General features: G+C 39.9%; 1 protein-coding gene across 1 annotated transcript in view; it reads left to right on the forward strand.

Moving 5' to 3' along the window:
- The first annotated feature begins 2,303 nt into the window (after nt 1-2,303).
- USP7 (ubiquitin specific peptidase 7 (herpes virus-associated)) overlaps nt 2,304-18,558 on the forward strand; it is a 40,431-nt gene continuing 24,176 nt past the window's right edge. Inside the window, exons 1-6 of the mRNA XM_010183702.1 lie at nt 2,304-2,404; nt 7,866-8,064; nt 9,425-9,563; nt 10,273-10,361; nt 11,037-11,145; nt 16,574-16,704. Of these exons, the coding sequence (XP_010182004.1) occupies nt 2,362-2,404; nt 7,866-8,064; nt 9,425-9,563; nt 10,273-10,361; nt 11,037-11,145; nt 16,574-16,704 (710 nt within the window). The 5' untranslated portion in view covers nt 2,304-2,361. The remainder of the gene's footprint in view (nt 2,405-7,865; nt 8,065-9,424; nt 9,564-10,272; nt 10,362-11,036; nt 11,146-16,573; nt 16,705-18,558) is intronic.

Here is an 18,558-nt window from a genome sequence, read left to right on the forward strand (position 1 = left end):
CTTTTGAGGAATGTAGAGCAGTGTCTCATAGAAAGCTCTTCATTTTCTTAGTTAAGGACAGGTCTTTCCCAGTAAAATACAGCATCCACATTTGAAATCCTCTGTTAAAAGAATATTTTGGATCTGCTTTTAGTGAAGAACTGACTGTTACTCAGGTGTTTGCTTCAGTTTGTTCCTAGATACTGAGTTGCCTTGATAACTGGGGAAAAAAAGAATTTAAAAATCCTAGTAGTAATTTAGTGGAAGCAATTGTTGCACTGCTGTAGACATGCCATGTGCTTCCAGCTAGGAGAGGAGTGATCTGGAGGACAGCTTCCTTGTTAGATACTCACCATGCTGTTGTTAAAAGATCTAAAAAAAAATAATTAAAAAAAATAAAAAAAAGAAAGACAGGCATCCTTCATAATCTTCTTTTTGCACCTTTTCTTGAGTTGCAGCAGTTTAAACTTGTCTCTCTTAATTTTATTGTAATTAAGTTCTGTTTATTCTAACTTGATGTTGTACTGGCTGCTGGTGGGGGTTTCTGCAGCTGCATCACTCAAATGTTTTTCTAACAGAACCAAAACTTTTATTTCATGCTTGATTTTGCTTTCATGCGAATAGTGAGAAATGGGAAGGGTGCACACTGTATTGTGGGTGCTGCATACTGGGTGTTTCAGCACACACATTTCACTTGTGCCTCTGAGGCTTGCTGGGTCCCAGTTCAGTTTGTGATCTGTTGTAGCTCTAATCCAGAAGTCTCTAACCCGATCTGTTTCTGTTCATGCTCGGGGCAGAAGTTGGTTCTGTGAATTAGAACAGTTGTGCCGGTTGTGAACATCATCTTTTGTGCAGGAGAAATTCCACTGCATCCCGGTAGCGCCCGGGCTGGCTGTTTCTGCTCTGCTCAGCCGGTCCTGTGCAGGGGCAGCGCCCCAGTCCACACCCCCACGCCTGCGGGTGGGAGCGTGGGCGCTGGTGGGAGCGGCTCGGCGGCGGGGAGGCTCTGTCCATGGTGCTGACGGGCGAGTGCCGCGCGCGGGTGTTCCTGCGGGAGCCGTGTCACAGTCACAGCATGGCAGGGGTTGAAGGGCCCTCTGGAGCTCACCCAGTCCACCCCCTGCCAGAGCAGGGTCACCCAGAGAAGATCACACAGGAACACATCCAGGGGGGTCAGAATGTCTCCAGAGAAGAAGACTCCACAGCCTCTCTGGGCAGCCTGCTCCAGTGCTCTGCCACCCTCAGTTTCTCTTCTTTAGTATGGGTTACCCATGTCCCAAGCTGCCCATGCAGTCAATAACTTGTGCATAGCTGTTGGGTATAAAAGTGTTATTTGTTACAGAAATCATTGACTTTGGGGGTCTTGTGGTGTATTGGAATATACAAGTTAATAGCAGGACTGGTGTATCAAAGAGAAGCTTCTCTCTCAGACACTTTAAAGAGTGTCTTTCAAGTAGTGCTTGTCCTTGAGATGGTTGCAAGGAGTTACAGGTTTTACAGTTTGATGTTAAAAAACAATGTATTCAAGACTATATCCTTACTTCCCTGTAATCATGCTGAAATGATCCATCAGCTTTGGATGCGCAAGCAGTGGAAGGAGGCATTGTTCAGTCATTGGATAAATCAGGAAGATGCCTGTTGAATCAAAGCAACACATCTTTAAAATAGTGGGGGTTTACTTCATGGACTTGTTTCATATCTCATATGTTTTAGTGGCGTTTACATATGTTACAAACAGTTACTGTAGCAAAACTTAATGGCAGTAATGGCTAGAAACAGGAAAACGTTACCCCTAAAATGTTCCTGAGATGGGTAAGGATTTCCTTTCCATTTTTTCCCAAGTAAGATTAAAAAACTTACCATTACATATAATTAAATGTTTAGGTCTTGTTATAAAAATCAGTACCACTGGAGAAGTGTTAAAGTAAATTGTTAGTTTAGAAAGTCTGCTTTTAGAAACTTTCACCTGTATAAAAATGTGGAATGCCAGAAAAAGTAATTTAAAAGTTTGGTTTTATTTAATGAGACTTGATTATGACATGCTGACTGTAAGGCCATTTGGAAGCGTAAGAATCAGTTTATGTTCATCATATTTGCATTCTTCATTAATGGAGTGTTTTGCTTAATCCATAAGCATTCATCTGTCTGAGGAATTGCACAGTTGGACACATCAGTGCAATAGTTGTGCTATAATTTAAGTAGACACGGTTTTGCCGGAAAAAGCCTGCCTTTTATGTCTTGAAAAATGTGTGTTTCTCAAACACTACCTGAGATAGAAATGTTAATATAGCTGATTAATTGTGGTTTTTTTCTGTATTAGCTGGAGATACAGATGATCCTCCAAGAATTACACAAAATCCTGTCATTAATGGGAATGTAGCAATGGCTGATGGACATAACAACACTGAAGAAGACATGGAAGATGGTAAGTAAATACTTGATTAAAATGTGTGATTTATTGGCGGCTTTATGATTTTGAGGAAAAATTGTTCCATGTCTCACCTATGTTCTCTGAACTGCAGTTCATTAAAAAAATGAAACCCACTGGAGTTATGAGTCCGGTTTTCTGTATAGACACAGTAGGATGAGGCATCTGAGTGCTTGGGATTTTTTTCTCTTCAATCTAGGTGCTCGTTTAAAAGTTGCTGAAAGTGATACTGTCCCTTGTTATGCTTGTGACACATCCCTTTAAATGCACTGCAGCTGGTGCTCTGCTGAGCAGGACTTTTGTCAGTTATGCAATTCCTCCAGGACGTTTAGAATCCTTATCTGTCCTGCTCTGTTGTCAGGTGGCGGCTGTGATCAATTTTTGTATTTGTATGATAAATAAAACGGAATTGGGCGAAGGGAGACGAAACATGAGTGGGATTTGTTCCTCTCATTCTTTATTTCAAGCTGTCTTGTGAGAGTACATTCAGGACTAGGCGTAAACATTTATTTACATTTTTGCATAGTGTTGAGTGATTTGTTTGTTTGAGAAAAGTCAGAGTTTGAGGCTAAAGTTCAAAAAAGTACTTTCATGTATTCAAGGAACATAGACTAGAATATCAATAGAAAATAGTAATATTCAGTGAAGAGAAAATTATTTAAATTCAGGACAAAAGCATCTCATGGTTGAATCTCCTCTGTATCACGGGCAAAGATAAAGTTTTCTGTGGCCAGAGTCTCACACTGAAATGAAAACAAGGTCTGCTTAGCCTATGGGTTTTTTGGTTTTTTTTTGTTCCTATTGCCTGATCTCATTTAGAGGGCTTTGATTTCTTGCTCAGAATAACTAGCTGAGACTGGGATAGGGAATTCTGGTTTTGTCAAAATCAAATTACCTGTTATAAAAGACATTGAATGTCTCTGTTGGACCATGGTGTTTGGAGGGTGGCAAGAGAAGGTCACGTGAGTTGACACAGGCTGGCAAGGACAGCTCTGTTGAACTTCTGTTCTCAGCAACAGTGTTTATAGGTAAAAAGCCTGACAGTGTTTGCTATCAATACAGCCAGTAGATAACACATTGGGCAATTAGTGCAAAAACTCATCTAGAAGTTGGTCCGTACATACGCGCTAAATTAAGCTAAAGGGACTTATGCTGCAGAAGCAGCTGATGAAACCCAGGCCATATGGAGGATGGCGAGTAATCAGATATACACTTTTTCATTGAGAATAACATTGACTTTTTAACCAAAAAGCTGCTGTAACACAGTTTCTGCCATTTACCAAATACTCAGCGTGTTTCAGAGAACTGGATTTGAACGTGTGGCAGCAGGGAGCAGTATCTGAAGGTGTTCAGCAAAAGGCTTGCGAAAACTTCTGTGTTCGTGGTAGTATTCGTGTCTTTGTGGACTTTCAGTGTGTTCAGGACTTGGGTCCCCTCTGCTGTGGGACATCTTTCAGGGTTAGACCGTGATCATTAAGCAATAATCTAATGATTCCTCATTATCATATTTGAATAAGGAGTGTCTGGCTACATCTTGGTGCTGTTAGAGCTCTGCATTGGCACAGATAGAAAATAGTGTTATTACAAAGCAATTCAACTGCAAAAACATTCCTGAAGACTTGCATCACGTAAGGGGATGATGCCTCTTTTCCAAGCCTTGTAAATCAGATCAGTTGCTTGCCGTTGCATTACTTACACATCAGTGCAATTGCTCTCTTGCTGTTTGTTCTCTCGCTATCCTGGTTTGCAGCGTGATGTGTGTGTGTAATGGACAGCCTGGAGATTGGCAAGATAGGGAAAACCGAAGGGAGACGCTGGCCTCTTTGATAAACATGCTCTGTTCTCCATTGCTGGTATTCACAGCAAGTGGAATCAATCTGAGCTGATAAAGAATGCGTGAAGAGAATTTAGATACCTCCTTAGTGAAAGTCTTGATGAGTTTAGTGGTTTCTGCGAAAGAGGTGAAGAGTAGAATAAAAGGTTGATGCTTCCAGCTGGATCATAGAAACCAGCTTTCTGGGGAGTTTTTGAGTTCGAGAAACTCTTGAGATGATTTTGTTCTTCTTACTTAGCACAAAAAGAAATAACTGATAAGATGAGAAAGTGCAGCTCTCTCTCTTTGCTAGGCAACTAACCACAGGTGTTGTGGCAATGTAATGGGGGCAGCAGCAGATCACAAACAGGACTTTTGGCTAAGGTGGTGTTCTCCCAGGTGGTTCGACTAGGACCTGCTGTTGCTATGTGTGATGCCTGAGCAATTACAAAGAGCCAGCTGAAGGAGCAGGCTATGCTTTGTACAGAGTGACTCAATGAAGCAAGCTTCGTGAGCTGGAATCGCAGCTTCTGTGAAAAATAATAGCAACAAGGTTCTGATAAAATTGTGTTTGCAAGTGCCTCAGTATTCAAAACAGCACATGGAATAAATTCCCTTAGAAGTTAAAGTTCAAACAGAAGGTCCCTAGCTAAACAAACTCAGTTTTGCCATTACCTGCTGAAGTCTCATTTCTGTGAAGAATTGCAGAGGCTAGGAGGCTTTCAGAAACGTCACTCTTAGCCACCACGTGCTAGTATTGCATGCTGGATTTGGATCGTTATTAAAATATTCATAGAATATTCAGCCAGTTTCTCCATTAATAATTCAGCTTTGGAATATTTTAATAACCTCAGTGTACTTTAAAGGTAGCAACATTTTCTAAGAGAATAAAGAAACCTGCTTTTCTCAAAGGGATAAACACTAAAGTACGTACTTCAGTCTTGTAATGAATCGTGTTCTGTATTTGGGTCTCTGATTTGAAGAATTTTTGTCGTCTCAAGGTGCTAAATGTGACATTGACCTCATCAGTGACAGAATCTTTCCCACATAACAAGTATAATCCGTTGCAGGTAATTTCACCAGGCATTGTCAGCTGGGTCTGTGCTTTCCACCTTGTGTTCAAGATCGTGTTGTATTTGTAGTTGAGGGATTTAGAGCTGCACTTGCCAGTTCCTACTAAATTATCCTGCTGCCAGTTGCAGTCTTTTATTGGAAACTGGTAGACGTGTTTGTGATGGTGAAAAATGGTTTTATTGATGTGCTCGGACTACTCATAGTGCTGTTTAAACTTCCTTTTTTAGTATAGTTCGTATTTTAATTGATTACACTTGCTAAAAATACAGGCTTTCTGGAAGGAAAGGAAGGTTGTTATTTCGGGAGGTTGTGTTATGGATTTTTAGAGAAAATTCTGCTTCAGTGTTGACCTTTGCTATGAGGCTGCATTTTTGTGGATTAGTTACTAGTGACTGCTCAAATATTTTACTGAGAAGAGTACCCTTCCCTGGTGAGCTCTTATGCACGGGCTTTCCTGAAAAGAAGTCAAGAATTACAGGCAAACTTTCTCTGCAGCATCTGCAGATGCTGCGTGGGGTGACTCTTTTAGCTGACGTTGTGGCAGCACTGCTGCATCCCTGCACTGAAGTGCCCTGAAAGCTGCATCAAAGGAGGCAGAAAGCAAACTTGGTCTGCTCGGTTTTTGGAAGCTTAGACTAAGCCCAGAAGTACTGATCTTGATCATGAACAGGGAGGTGTTCTTGAGGTGGTTTGAGATACACGTGATGCAAGACTCATTTTTGAATTGTGTTACGGATTTTTTTATTATTAGTTTTATTTTTAATTCTGCCTGTGAATTGACTTTGAGGGCATCCAGCTCCTTTGGCTGCAGCCTGTCTGGCTCTTGCTTGTAGTAGACCAGCTCTGTACTCTGTCAGCAGGCAGAGAGCAGGTAAAGTGGGTAGGGAACAGTTTCTAAGTAGGTGATCAACTACTAGTTAGCTCCATGTACGTGCAGGGGGAGAAAGAGGAGAAAAGAGTCCTTTGAACTCCTCTGCTACTGGGAGAGCTGACAGCACAGGGTGATGTGAAGGTCACTGCTGGGGCAGCAGCTGGTTTCTGCTGTAGTACTGCTACTTCCAGGAGATACCTGGGAATGCTTAGGGCTGTCAGTCCTTGCACAGATAAGATCAACTGTGTTGCCAGGGTCAGGATCAGCAGTAGAACAACTGCTTGAAAAGTAAACCGTCTTGCAAGGGAGAAGAAAGAGATCTGTCCAAGTTCCCGGCAGTTGTGGACAAAACTTGTTAGTTTTCTGTATTGAAGTGTGTCATCTTTACAATGTTTCATTTTTTTAAGTAAGGTTGCAACCAGGGCTCGCCTGGTTTGAAAAAAAAAAAAAATCCATTCAACACTGTGTTGCAGGTGCCATGCAAAGTTTCCTGAGTGAATGACTGCTTTGCATTTTTGTATACTGTGCACCTTGTCACATAATTTCATGATTCAGCTGCTGGCGTGGTGTCATTGTGCCTCCGTGCTCTTGGTTTGGGTGTCACTGCACGTGTGACGTACCCGCTTCAATTCTGCATCACCCATGGGTGCTGTGAGAATAGCTGTCTGACCATGGGTGCTGTCTGCTGCCCCAGATACTGCTCGAACCTCCTTTGCTACCCAGTAGCAAAGCTTTCCATGTTACGCAGGTGTTGGTTTGAACCGCAGAACAGGAGGTGAGTGCCTGTACTTCGTCCCTGCCCTGTGAAATTGCTGGGAGAAGTCGGAGGTTTTTCCTCCCTGTGTGCTATAAGAGGCACATCACAATGAAGAGAGCCCAGCCTTGTGCCTTCCTGAAGCTGTCGCAGTCTCCAGCACCCTGTCACAGCTGTGTACAACAGAAGCAGAACAGATTGTGGTATATGAAGTACTGGGGATGTGGGAAGAAGGCAAAATTAGTTTAATTGTGTGTGTCAAAATAAGCTATTTAAAAAAAAAAAATTGTCTCATTTAACTTTGTTTCAGACCACTAAAAATCTCTAAAATTGTCACATACCACAAAGAATACAGTGCCCTGCTCTTGAGCTATTCTCCAGCAGACTGGTATGACATTTATAAAAAAACCAACCCAACAAACAATCATAACGTTCATCTGTTTTGAAAAGGTACCATCGCAAGCAGAGAACAGATAAATGTTGACTTGGTATCAATAGGACAGTTGGACAGATTATGAAAACCCTTTGCACATCTTGGTGCATGCAAGGAGCTGATTTAAACCGGGCTGTGAAGACACTACACAGCACGAAGAGGTAGAGTGGGCTGTGATTTATCTTGCAAAGATCTTGATGTCTCTGTCTTGCTGTACCCACTGCTTTAGAAGAAACTTGAGTGGTAACAGATTCTAGTGACAAAGAGTTATTTAAGAAAATGGTGTACAAAAGGAATGTGTCTTTCAGTGCTCGCTCTTCCTGAATGGTGTTATTCAAAATGGAAAAATGGAAACTTCAGTTGCTAAGGAGTTCAGTGCCTCTGAGGGTTTGGGTTTATTTTGGTTGCTTCCAATATTCCACTACATCAAACACACTCATGTTCCATGATTTTTGGAAGTGGTGTTTTGGAGTGAAGAACGTCAAGTTTTTCAAATGATTTTTTGTGTTACAGATACAAGTTGGCGATCAGAAGCAACATTTCAGTTTACAGTCGAACGCTTCAACAGATTGAGTGAGTCAGTTCTCAGTCCTCCCTGCTTTGTACGGAATTTGCCATGGAAGATCATGGTTATGCCACGACTTTACCCGGACAGACCGCACCAAAAAAGCGTAGGATTCTTCCTTCAGTGCAATGCTGAATCTGATTCCACGTAAGAACCTTTGAGTGATTGTAGAAGTCATCATTTGGTACTGGTTAATCTGTATTGCAAGAAATGCAAACACCTAAACCAATTATTTTACCTAGCTTTCTGCAAAAGGAAAGAATTCTTGCCAAGGGTTTGAGTCCCCATTTCCCCCAGCTTTATAAATCCCAGAACATAAGAGTAATCCTCTTTGTAGGAGGAACTCAAAGTAGCTTTGGTAGCTTTTTGTATATTCACAAAATAGATATATTTCTATTTGATGGCAGGAGAGGAAGTCTTTGACTGTCAGTTTTCATGACATGGGAAAAGTTTATTTCAAGTTGGAGTGTTGCTGGAGCTCCTCTAGCCCTGCTGGGTTATAAATCCTGCCCTGTAAAGTGTCCGAGCAGGTAACTGCTGGCAGCTGAGGCAGAGCAGTGTATGAGGCAGTCGTCTCCCTACATGGAGCTCATTGCTCATCATGTTCTTGGAGTCATTCGTACAAATCAAAATTGGCTATCTTTGACCACTTTTGGAAACAATATGGTATTACTGCAGCTTATCCAGCTACAGTGCAGACCTCTCCTAGGTGTCCTTTCCAGTAGGGTAACTCCAGCCTTGTACCACATCTCACACAACTTGTAGTTTGCTCTGAAAAATAAGTTGCTCTTTTCTGTCACGTTTGTAATCTAAAAGGGAAGTGCTCAGGGCAGAAGGTAAAGAGGAAAGTTTGTAAGTGTATTAACTAGTCACAGGAGAAGTGGTTTGCATGCAAGGAGTCACAGGGAAAGGATAATGTGATCTTCAGAAGAATCAACCGAGGTGCAGCTGGTGCAGCTAAGCAAGCAGGAACGCTGCGACACGAGGCACTGACAAGACCTTGTCTGGACTGATACTCAGTTTGCACAAGGGGGATGACAGGAATGGTCATAAAGAAGTGCTGCTGAGAAAATCAGAGTACTGGGGAGTTTAACTTGGGGAGGGAAGGACCACCTTTTTCTTTTGTTGGCCAAAGGCTGAGCTGTCACACCAAGGCAACTCTGAGTTGGCCTATTCATCTGCATTGAAGTAGATTAGAAATAACTCACCTCGGAGAGCAGTTCGCTTATTGAACCACTGTTACCTGCAGCTGCCTGACAGTGCAACAGGTGCTTTCTTAACACTGTTGCCCTAAGAAAATCTCCATTCCAGCTTCATGTCCATAATGTGGCTTCAGAAAGCCCCTGGGATTCATGTACTCAATAACAGTTAACCAAATCTTAGCATTTAATAGGAAAAAAAAATCCTATATGTAAAAGTAATATACCAAAAGCCCCTAACTAAAAAATAAATGACTATAAAAATACTGATTTTGAATGAGTTTCAAGTGTTTCTTCTGTATTTATAGGTCATGGTCTTGTCATGCACAAGCAGTTCTCAAGATAATAAACTACAAGGATGATGAAAAATCATTCAGTCGTCGAATTAGTCACTTGTTCTTTCATAAGGAGAATGACTGGGGCTTTTCCAACTTCATGTCCTGGAGTGTAAGTAATTGGACATGCGTTAATCTGTTACTAGATAGGAGCAGTTTTGAACCTGTGCTCCTGAATTCTGAGATACCTATAAAAAAGTAGTGTTTTTTTTTCCAAGCTGTTACTTTTTTCTGTCATTACTGGGGATTCTTTTTCAGTTTTATAAATTTTGTACATAATTATTGTAGATCACTTTTACTGAAGTTGTGATTTAAGTATTCTGTGATTACTATTTTCCTCATATTTGAATGCTTGTTTTTTGTTTTCGCTGTGTGACAGTCAGTGTAATTTTGAAGCAACATAGATTTTCTCGTATTTCCGTGTGTTCTTTGTATATATGTGTACACGCAACTTAACGCCCTAATAATACTACTAAGGCTTATCTTGAATTGAGAGAGCTTTTAAAGTATTTTCAGAGGTTGAGCCTTTAGTTTTCCATCTGTCTGGAATATTGTCCAGAAGAAGCAGAGCCTTTCATTACTGACTCTTATTATCCACAGAAAATTGAAATAGTACTGCAGGATCTTAAAAGCCAGGAACAACTTTCCTGTATTAAAAAATGAAAACACATTAAAAATGGTGTCCTTCAATATTTTTTTTCATCAGTTTAGTATTACCGATAGCTCAGGCTTGGAAATCAAGTGATGTCTGATTGGATGCTTCGCTAAAGTCACGATGCAAGCTCCTGTTTTCATGCTCGTGTGTCTTTCCTGTTTTACAGGAAGTTACTGATCCTGAAAAAGGCTTTATAGAAGAGGACAAAGTTACTTTTGAAGTATATGTTCAAGCAGATGCTCCACACGGAGTGGCGTGAGTATCTTTGTTTAAAAATGAAATTCTTAATTCTGATATTTTTGTCGCTTGAGACTGTTAAAGTATTTTGTGTTATTAACACTTGCAGCTCTCGGCAGCCGTTCTCACTCTGTCACCTTCAATTGATGGATTCTCACATGGCAATACTTTTTGTTAGTCACACAGATTTTTTTTGTACAGGTTAAGTTTCCATTTGCATCAGTCAGCGTAACGTTGTGTAACTTTTAACTTCTGTGTTAATCGATTTGTGATTTAACACCACTGCAAATCTAGCCTCAACATTTCTGATCGTACAGCTGTTGGTGACTCTGCTCTCCAACTTGCCTTGGTTTGCAGCTGGTTTAAAACTGCCCCATCTAAGTCGTCCCACTTCATGTCACTTGTAAACAAAGTGGTTGTACTGAAATGCAGACTTGCCCCTGGGTTTCAGTACACTTTGATAACACGTAATATTTCTGCCATATAGAACAGCTTTAAAAAGAACTGAACAAAATCACAATGCATTTAATTGCAAAGGCTGTTGGTACTGGCAGGCAGTAATGAATTGTAGTTTATTTGAACCTTAAGTAACAGTGCAGAGTAGCTGATATCTACTGACAGCACTACATGAGAAGAAATACTCTGTATTATAGTTAATGCAGAACTATATTGTTTTTAACCATTATTTTCTAGGTGGGATTCAAAGAAGCACACAGGCTATGTTGGCTTAAAGAACCAAGGAGCTACTTGTTACATGAACAGTTTGTTACAGACTTTATTTTTCACAAATCAGCTACGAAAGGTAATTAATATGTGAAAGAAAATGAGATTGCTAATTGAGATACTGAATATATTTGTAAATGCTTCAAAACAGAGCTGTGTTGGCCTCCTTCATCCTTTTAGAGAAGTGATGCACCTCTTACTTGAGGCTGAGTGCAGGAAGCTTCCTTTTATAGGTTGTTGAACATAAGCTTTTGGTTTTCTGTGAAAGCAGACAGAGTACCTGGTGAAGACCTGAGCTTAAGGGCTGTTCCTTGGACTGTATTATGTGTTAATGTTGCTATGAATTGTTTGGGGGGGGGGGCAGGAGGGAAGGATGGCTCTACATCTTGCAGCTGAAAGAAGCAAGAGTACCTCTTTCTTGAAGCAGTTAAAATAGAGAAGTGAATTATGATATCTCAGCCCATAAACAATGTAAAAAGATAAACACGTAGGACCTTTAGTTACTGTGTCCCCTCTCTTATGTTATGCAGTTGAATGTTCTGTTATTACGGTTAGCATCTTTGTAGTGATGGAAAGCTTTATAATCTAAGTAGTTTAAACAACTTAATTTTATATTTGCTTCATTCATATGTTTTTTATTTGCTGTAGATGCTATTTCATTGCTGGAAGGAAGAACTGCTTTAAATATCAGCTTACTAACTGTCTCATAGAAGCTCAGGATTAAATCCACTAGATAATGTATCATTTTAAAATAGGGCTGTAGCCGTAATGGCATAAAGACTTCAGTGGTGATTTGATATTGGAAGTGGCTGTCTGGAAGAGGGGGATATACTTGGGACAAAGTGTCACAGTGCACCGCTGTAACTAATGCACCGTTTAGTTCATTGGAGTGTCCTGTTGATCCTCATTCATCCTCTTGTGCGTCCCTGTGCTTATTGTATCTCTCAGTGGAAATGAACCGTTCTGACTTTCTCTTCCTCCTGTGTATACCAGTTATTACATTTCCATTAAGCTTTCTCTTCTCCAGAATTTCCCTTTTAATGTATCTACTTTCTACTGTCTTAGATTTTCCACCATCGTACCATTATTTATATCACTGTGGCCTGCAAGCGTCCCAGTTGGGATTTCCTTTTTCTCTTTTGCAATGTGCTGCTTATTCTGAAGTGTTGCCAAAAAATAGCACATCGAACCCCAGTAGACTGTAACTGAGATCTTACTGGTGCCATGTACAAGAAATCAGTACTTGACTTGTTTTACATGATGCACCTGTTTCTGTTTTGCAGGAGGTATGATTTACTCATTCAGTTTATCCCTCATTATAATGCCTGCTCTTTTTGCTCAGCACTCAGAATGTTTGTGTATTTTATGTTTTTGAACAACTTCACTCGGCTTTTGGAAAAAAATGAGTGTTTTTATAATAGCTACATCTAATCCAATTGAATAGTTCCTTTCAAGACTGTCTCCTAGCCAGTAGATCAATATGTACCATGAAGTAATCTTGTTCTGTGAAGAAATTCTTTTTTTGATACGGTTTAGTTTCAACTGAACTAATCTTTTCAGGCATTCCCCTGCACTTCTTTCCCGCCCCCAAATAAATACCAGCTTTTAGCAGTGTTAATATCTGGATAGTAACCATATGAGAAAGCTTGATTTACTAGCTGGTAACTGCAGCTTCCTTTATGGAAATGCTACTGGACATCAGCTGAAATGTCCAATTCTTTACTCACTCTTCAGGTTTTCAGAGCCCCTAGAAAGAACAGGCTACAGCAGTTGGGTTAGACAGTTTAAATGCTCATTTGTCACTGTTACAGATAAGGAAGAAGCAATCATTGTCTTGTCTGAAAAAGATAATTTCTACAACATTTTCCTTTTCGTTGTGAGCAAACTTGTCCCTCTTAAAATTGAATAAAATAAAATGTGTAGTATCCTGAGTTCGTTTATTACCAATTCTGTTACTTCTGTTAATTCTCCTTAGTTAGAAGAAATAATGGTTTCTGTTGCTGTTACTTCAAGCTCTGTTAACAGAGAAGTTGCTGTCAGAAGCAGAGCTGGGAAAGCCGTGAACAATGGCAGCAGCAAGGATGTACCTGTGTGTGGGAAGGCAGACGCTGGTGAAGCGTGGATGGGGATTGATGGAGAGGTCCTTTCTTTGCTCTGTTTCTAGACAACAGATGGGAGGTTCTGGGGTATTTGAAGGGAGACCTCTCTTTATTAGCATCCAGGTGGCTTCAGTGGTAGGGAATAAAGGAAAGGAACTTTCTCTTCAGAACATCTTTGTCTGTTTGCAACTGGTACATGTGTGCTTAAATATAGTCCACCTAGGGAAGGAACAGTGGTAACTTCCCAAATGGGTCCAGATGTGGTCTTGGGCCGTGTTAACATTTCTCCCTGATCTTGCTCTCCTCAATTTACGCAATTTATTTTACCTTGCCTTGGAATTCCATACACAGTATTTTCTTCCCTTCTTCAGGTGAAATCTTGACTTTAAACAGTGTGGTCAAGCTTACCTGTGGCATTCTTCTACCTTGTAGATATCTAAAATGTTCCTCGTATTTCTATATCTGTTGCTTATAGCCATTGTCTGTACACGTCCCTGTCACTCTTCTGTGTTCATTTCCTGAGGGAACATCTCAGGTGTTGAATTAGAAATTCTGCTTTTTGCAAATGGATTAAAATGCCTCACTCCTCGATCTTGAGGTCAAGTTTTCAGAGTTTGGGAGGGTAGGGCATAAAAAGAAGGGTTTGTTGTAGAGGATCGTATTTGAAAAGTGGTTTGGTTTAGCTTGGAGAAACACTTAAGCTTTGAGCAAGCAGCTTTGATATTACCTACATACACTGAACGAGTGAAGAACCAGAGAAGGGCTGTGTGTTCAGTGCTTAGTTTGTAGTAACACGTCTAGAATTTCAGAAGAAAGAAAGAAAACTTGTGGTTATATTCAGTAGCAGCTGGCATGTAGCAATTATAAATAAATTGCGAATGAGTATTTTAATATTACTTGAAAGATATAGGAAAGGAATTAATTGTCCAGATGGTATATGAGGAAACCAAATAGGAACTAAATGCAAAGGATCTGATTCTGATGAATTATCAAGGTATTCTGAACTCCCATTTATGCCTTTTTGATGGGAGCGTCATCCACCAGGTTGACTTTCAGTCTGCTTTAGTATCATCTTGATTTGTTACGAAGTATATTTAGCATTTTAATATTTATTTTATGAAATATATCAGTACTGGCTATATTTGAATTTTTTCATGACTTGATTTTCATATCTTATTTCTGTTTGTTTAAGCATAGCAAGTAACTGCCTATATGTTCGGTTTTTAAAGTGTTTTTAAAGATGTTAATAACAATCAACAGAGGCTGATTATAGAGACTTGGAAGATTTAAGACTTGGTTGTTCAGCTATCTCATGTTTCTACCTTTAACCAGTGAGGACCAGCTCATAAAAGGGTTCATAAACCAGGCACAGGGAGAGGTTAAGTTAACTCTGCAAAATGCTGACTTGTTATGATGTGCATGTTTAAAAGCAGAAAATTAACTTTTGCTTGTAAAAGCAAAGGTGCAATTTTACCTATTCATTTTTTAATTAGAGTTTGCTCAGATCAGCATTTGGATAATAGAAATAGAGAAGCAATTGAAAATATTTTTCGTTATTTCTTATTAGAATGATTTTGAAATTGTATGTTCTGATCATAGGGAAGAGGTCTTCATAATCAGAACTTTTCATAATCAGGGTGGTCCAGCTTTACAGTAGGATGTGTGGAGAGGTGGTGGGATCTCCATTCCTGGAGATGCTCAGAACTCAACTGGGTATGACCCTGAGCGACTGGACCCACCTTTGAACCTGGCACCTCTATGAGCAGGACCCGAGTTCAGAACCACAGCGCTCCCTTCCAGACTAAATCACTGTAAACCCCAAACTCTTCAAGCAGTGCTTGGCTCAGTAGAAAGGCTGCTGGTGCAACTGTGTGACAAAATACTATTTTAATTAAATTCTTAATTTTTCCAGGCTAGCCAGGTAGTTATCCTGATGGATTGACATTTGAAAGTAATGATGTGAAGGATTACTGAGTTTCAGCACTTCATGATACAGTAGAAGATGCTATTTTCTTCAGTTTATGGAATTTAAAATATCAGTTTATCAAATTTAGAAATTAAAGCAGAACAAAAAAAGCCCTTTTTTGTTGCCATTAGGATGGGGCTGAGCTGTTGTTCTTAAAATTCCCCGGATGAGGTGTGAGTTCTGTTGGCTGTCCTTCAGCAAGAACTTGATGATAAATTTCAGCTAATTTCTGTTCATGATTTTGCTTTTAATGCATAAGTACAAATAAGTAGAAGTGTAAAATTTGGAGGTTGCTGGTGTTCAGGCACGATTCTGCTTTGGATAATCTCCATTTACTGGGAAATTTTGGGAATTCAATTTCAAATTTAAAAGATAAAGTCATATGAACTATCATATTGCTTTACAGTTGCATAATTAACCAGTGTTTTTCTGTCTGAATATGAGGGGTTTGCTGTCTTTATTTCATTATTTCAGTAAAATAGTTTATTTTATCTTATTACTGTAGCTGTTTTGCTGCTAGTTTCTTACTATGCTAAGTGCTTACATTTTATTTACTTAATACTGGAGTCTTTATTTTTGCATGTGGTGTTACCTAATCGTCTTCCAGAATTGTCTGCTTTTTCTTTTTTACATTCATGCTTTTTAAATGAGGATCTCCCTGTAAATACCTTTTCTTTGCTGTTACTGTTCCCTAGATGTGTTGCTGTATACTTTTTAAACAGTGAATCTCATTTCAGCGCGCACTGAACTATCCTAATTCCTGTTTGGTCTATTTGTGTAATTTCTTTGTTCTCAATCCTGCCCAGATCAGTATAATCGGTGAACTAAATTGTTAAGCTGTTTATTTGCTGGGCAGCGATGACGTTAAGTAGGAATGAATGTATCAGGGAATCTCAAAGCTTCCTCTGACATCCTTCTCCTCCATGTGGGCTGTTTCTCTTTTCATTCACTTGTTGCCCTCTGTGGTTTCATGGGGTGGGTTTTTTTGGTGGGTTGGTGTATTTTTTTCCCTACTGCAGTTGCCAGTCTTCACAGATAGCCAAGCTACAGCACAAACCTGAAGCTGTTTTCAAAAGCATTTATTGATCAGTGTATCTGGTCCTACCGTGATGATGCGCAGCCGTACCAGGCGTGATGAGTTGTTTCAAGGTGTTCAATGCTTTAGTGCGTTTACTTTCCTGGGGTGGAATAAGAGAACTATTTAGGTAAAATAACCATGAATGGAATCTGTTGTTCACATCTTTCTGACTGCTGTGCTCTGAGAAGAGTCATTCCAGGCAAGTAATGTTTTCACGCTGCTGTACGGTATTTTTTTCAGACTCTCTTGGAGCGATGATTAAGTGGAGTTATATGAAGGAAGTCACTGAAGAGGAAAGAATGCATTAAACAATATGAGCAATAAACTTTCCCTTAGATGCTAATTGAACTAAATGCTTTTTCAGGCTGTGTACATGATGCCCACAGAAGGAGATGATTCATCCAAAAGTGTTCCTTTAGCCTTGCAAAGAGTGTTTTATGAGCTGCAACATAGTGACAAACCAGTTGGAACTAAAAAGTTAACAAAATCTTTTGGGTAAGTTTCAGAAATTTGGACTATTTATTGCACTCTTGCAGGCTTCACAAAGCTTTCCTTTAAAACTGTTTTATTTAGATCAGGCTATTTTCAGAGAGGTGCAGAGAAGTGTTAATATAGCATTATGTTAATTGCTAACTTACTGTGCTCGGATAGGTTTTTATTCACAGTCACTACTAAAGACAGCTGATCCAAAAGTCACATTTTTGGGGGAGGGGAGCGGTGCACAGTCAAACACAGCTGTTCGTAGATTTACCTGTCACCTGAAAATTGTGTGATGCATTCGACTCAAGTAAAATTCAAGGCCAAATATGTTGTTGAAACACTGCAGTTCATATATTGTGAATTTCTTTTATAAGATTGAAATATGGTTTAGATTTTGAGAAATAGCAGTAATTTGCGTTTCCACATTGTTAGTTCTGCATTGCTGGCCGTTGTCACGTTTTCTTACGACATACGAAATGTGCACCTATTTTCGCCAGTGCACAATTTAGAAGTGTTTAGTGCTGCTTTCTGTTTCATGATTTAAAGCTCAAGAGGAGTATCTGCTGCATGAAGTAATTCTTTGCATTTTCCTTATTGTAGCACCTTTTTTCTTACTTTTTACTTTTGGTTTTGCCCAGTACCCAGTTCACAGCCTGGTTGTTTTTCCAGTCTGGTTGTGCTTCTTGTGAGAAGGTGTCACAGGGTGTAACTTTAAAACTGAAGTATCTAGACATAGAATTGTGTGGTATAGCTGCGTTGAGGGTATTGATTTTTATAAAAAATTATAATTTATTTTTTTTTTAGCTTTAATTTACACTGGCTTGATGTTTCAGTTGAGCATGAGTTAGGACGCTAAGATCAGCGTAACATTACAAGCTTTTTCTTTGCACGTTGTGTAAGCTGTTCTAGAAGGTTGCATTTAACATTACTTTGTCACAGCGTATTTGCAGACTGCTCTTTTGTAGTAATAGCGACCAGCACTTTTTATTTAGAAATGGGTTAGGGAGTTTGTGTCACGTAGCTGTCCTAGTGTCCATCCCACGTCTTCTGCTAAAGCTTGTACTGCTGCTCTGTGCTGATATGACTCTTTGTAACCTTGTGTCTTTGTAGCCTTTCCTTTTCCCTTTTTGGGAAAACTTTTACATGAAATTGGTAACCTCAGTGTTGTGTGTTTACCTGGTCATACTCTGTTTCTACTAGCACACTGTGTGTTTAGTTTATCAGCTCCTGCAGACCTGTTAAGCTGGAAAGACTTGCTGATATCGTAAATATTTCATCTTGAGTTAAGATCCCAAATGTGTCATCTTTAGTAGCATGAAGAGACGTTTCCTGAGGGTGTTGCAGATGCTTCATTTGGTGTCTGAGAGCAAGGTTTGAAAAATGTGTTCTCGCCTGCCTCCATTCTTGGGAAGGTATTTGTGAATGTGGTTTTGAATATGAAGATTTGGGTTTTCCCTCCCCCATAAGATCAGAGAGGGATTTCTGGCCTTGTGAGACCTGCCTGTATGCTGTGTAGAGCGTAACATTTTACTGGGTATTGTGAGTTTCTAACTAAGTTTGGCTTCTTTCAGTAGCTGGGTCTCTTTAGTTTGCAGAAGAGGAGACTGAGGGGAGACCTCATTCATGTTTATAAATATTTAAAGGGTGAGTGTCACGAGGATGGAGCCAGGCTCTTCTCGGTGACAATGATAAGACAAGGGGTAACGGACACAAACTGGAACACAGGAGGTTCCACTTCAATTTGAGAAGAAACCTCTTCTCAGTGAGGTTGACAGAGCACTGGAACAGGCTGCCCAGAGAGGTTGTGGAGTCTCCTTCTCTGGAGACATTCAAAACCCGCCTGGACGTCTTCCTGTGCAACCTCATCTG

The sequence above is a fragment of the Mesitornis unicolor genome, unplaced genomic scaffold (genome assembly GCF_000695765.1).
Source record: "Mesitornis unicolor isolate BGI_N332 unplaced genomic scaffold, ASM69576v1 scaffold17754, whole genome shotgun sequence".
Classification (NCBI taxonomy): Eukaryota; Metazoa; Chordata; class Aves; order Mesitornithiformes; family Mesitornithidae; genus Mesitornis; species Mesitornis unicolor.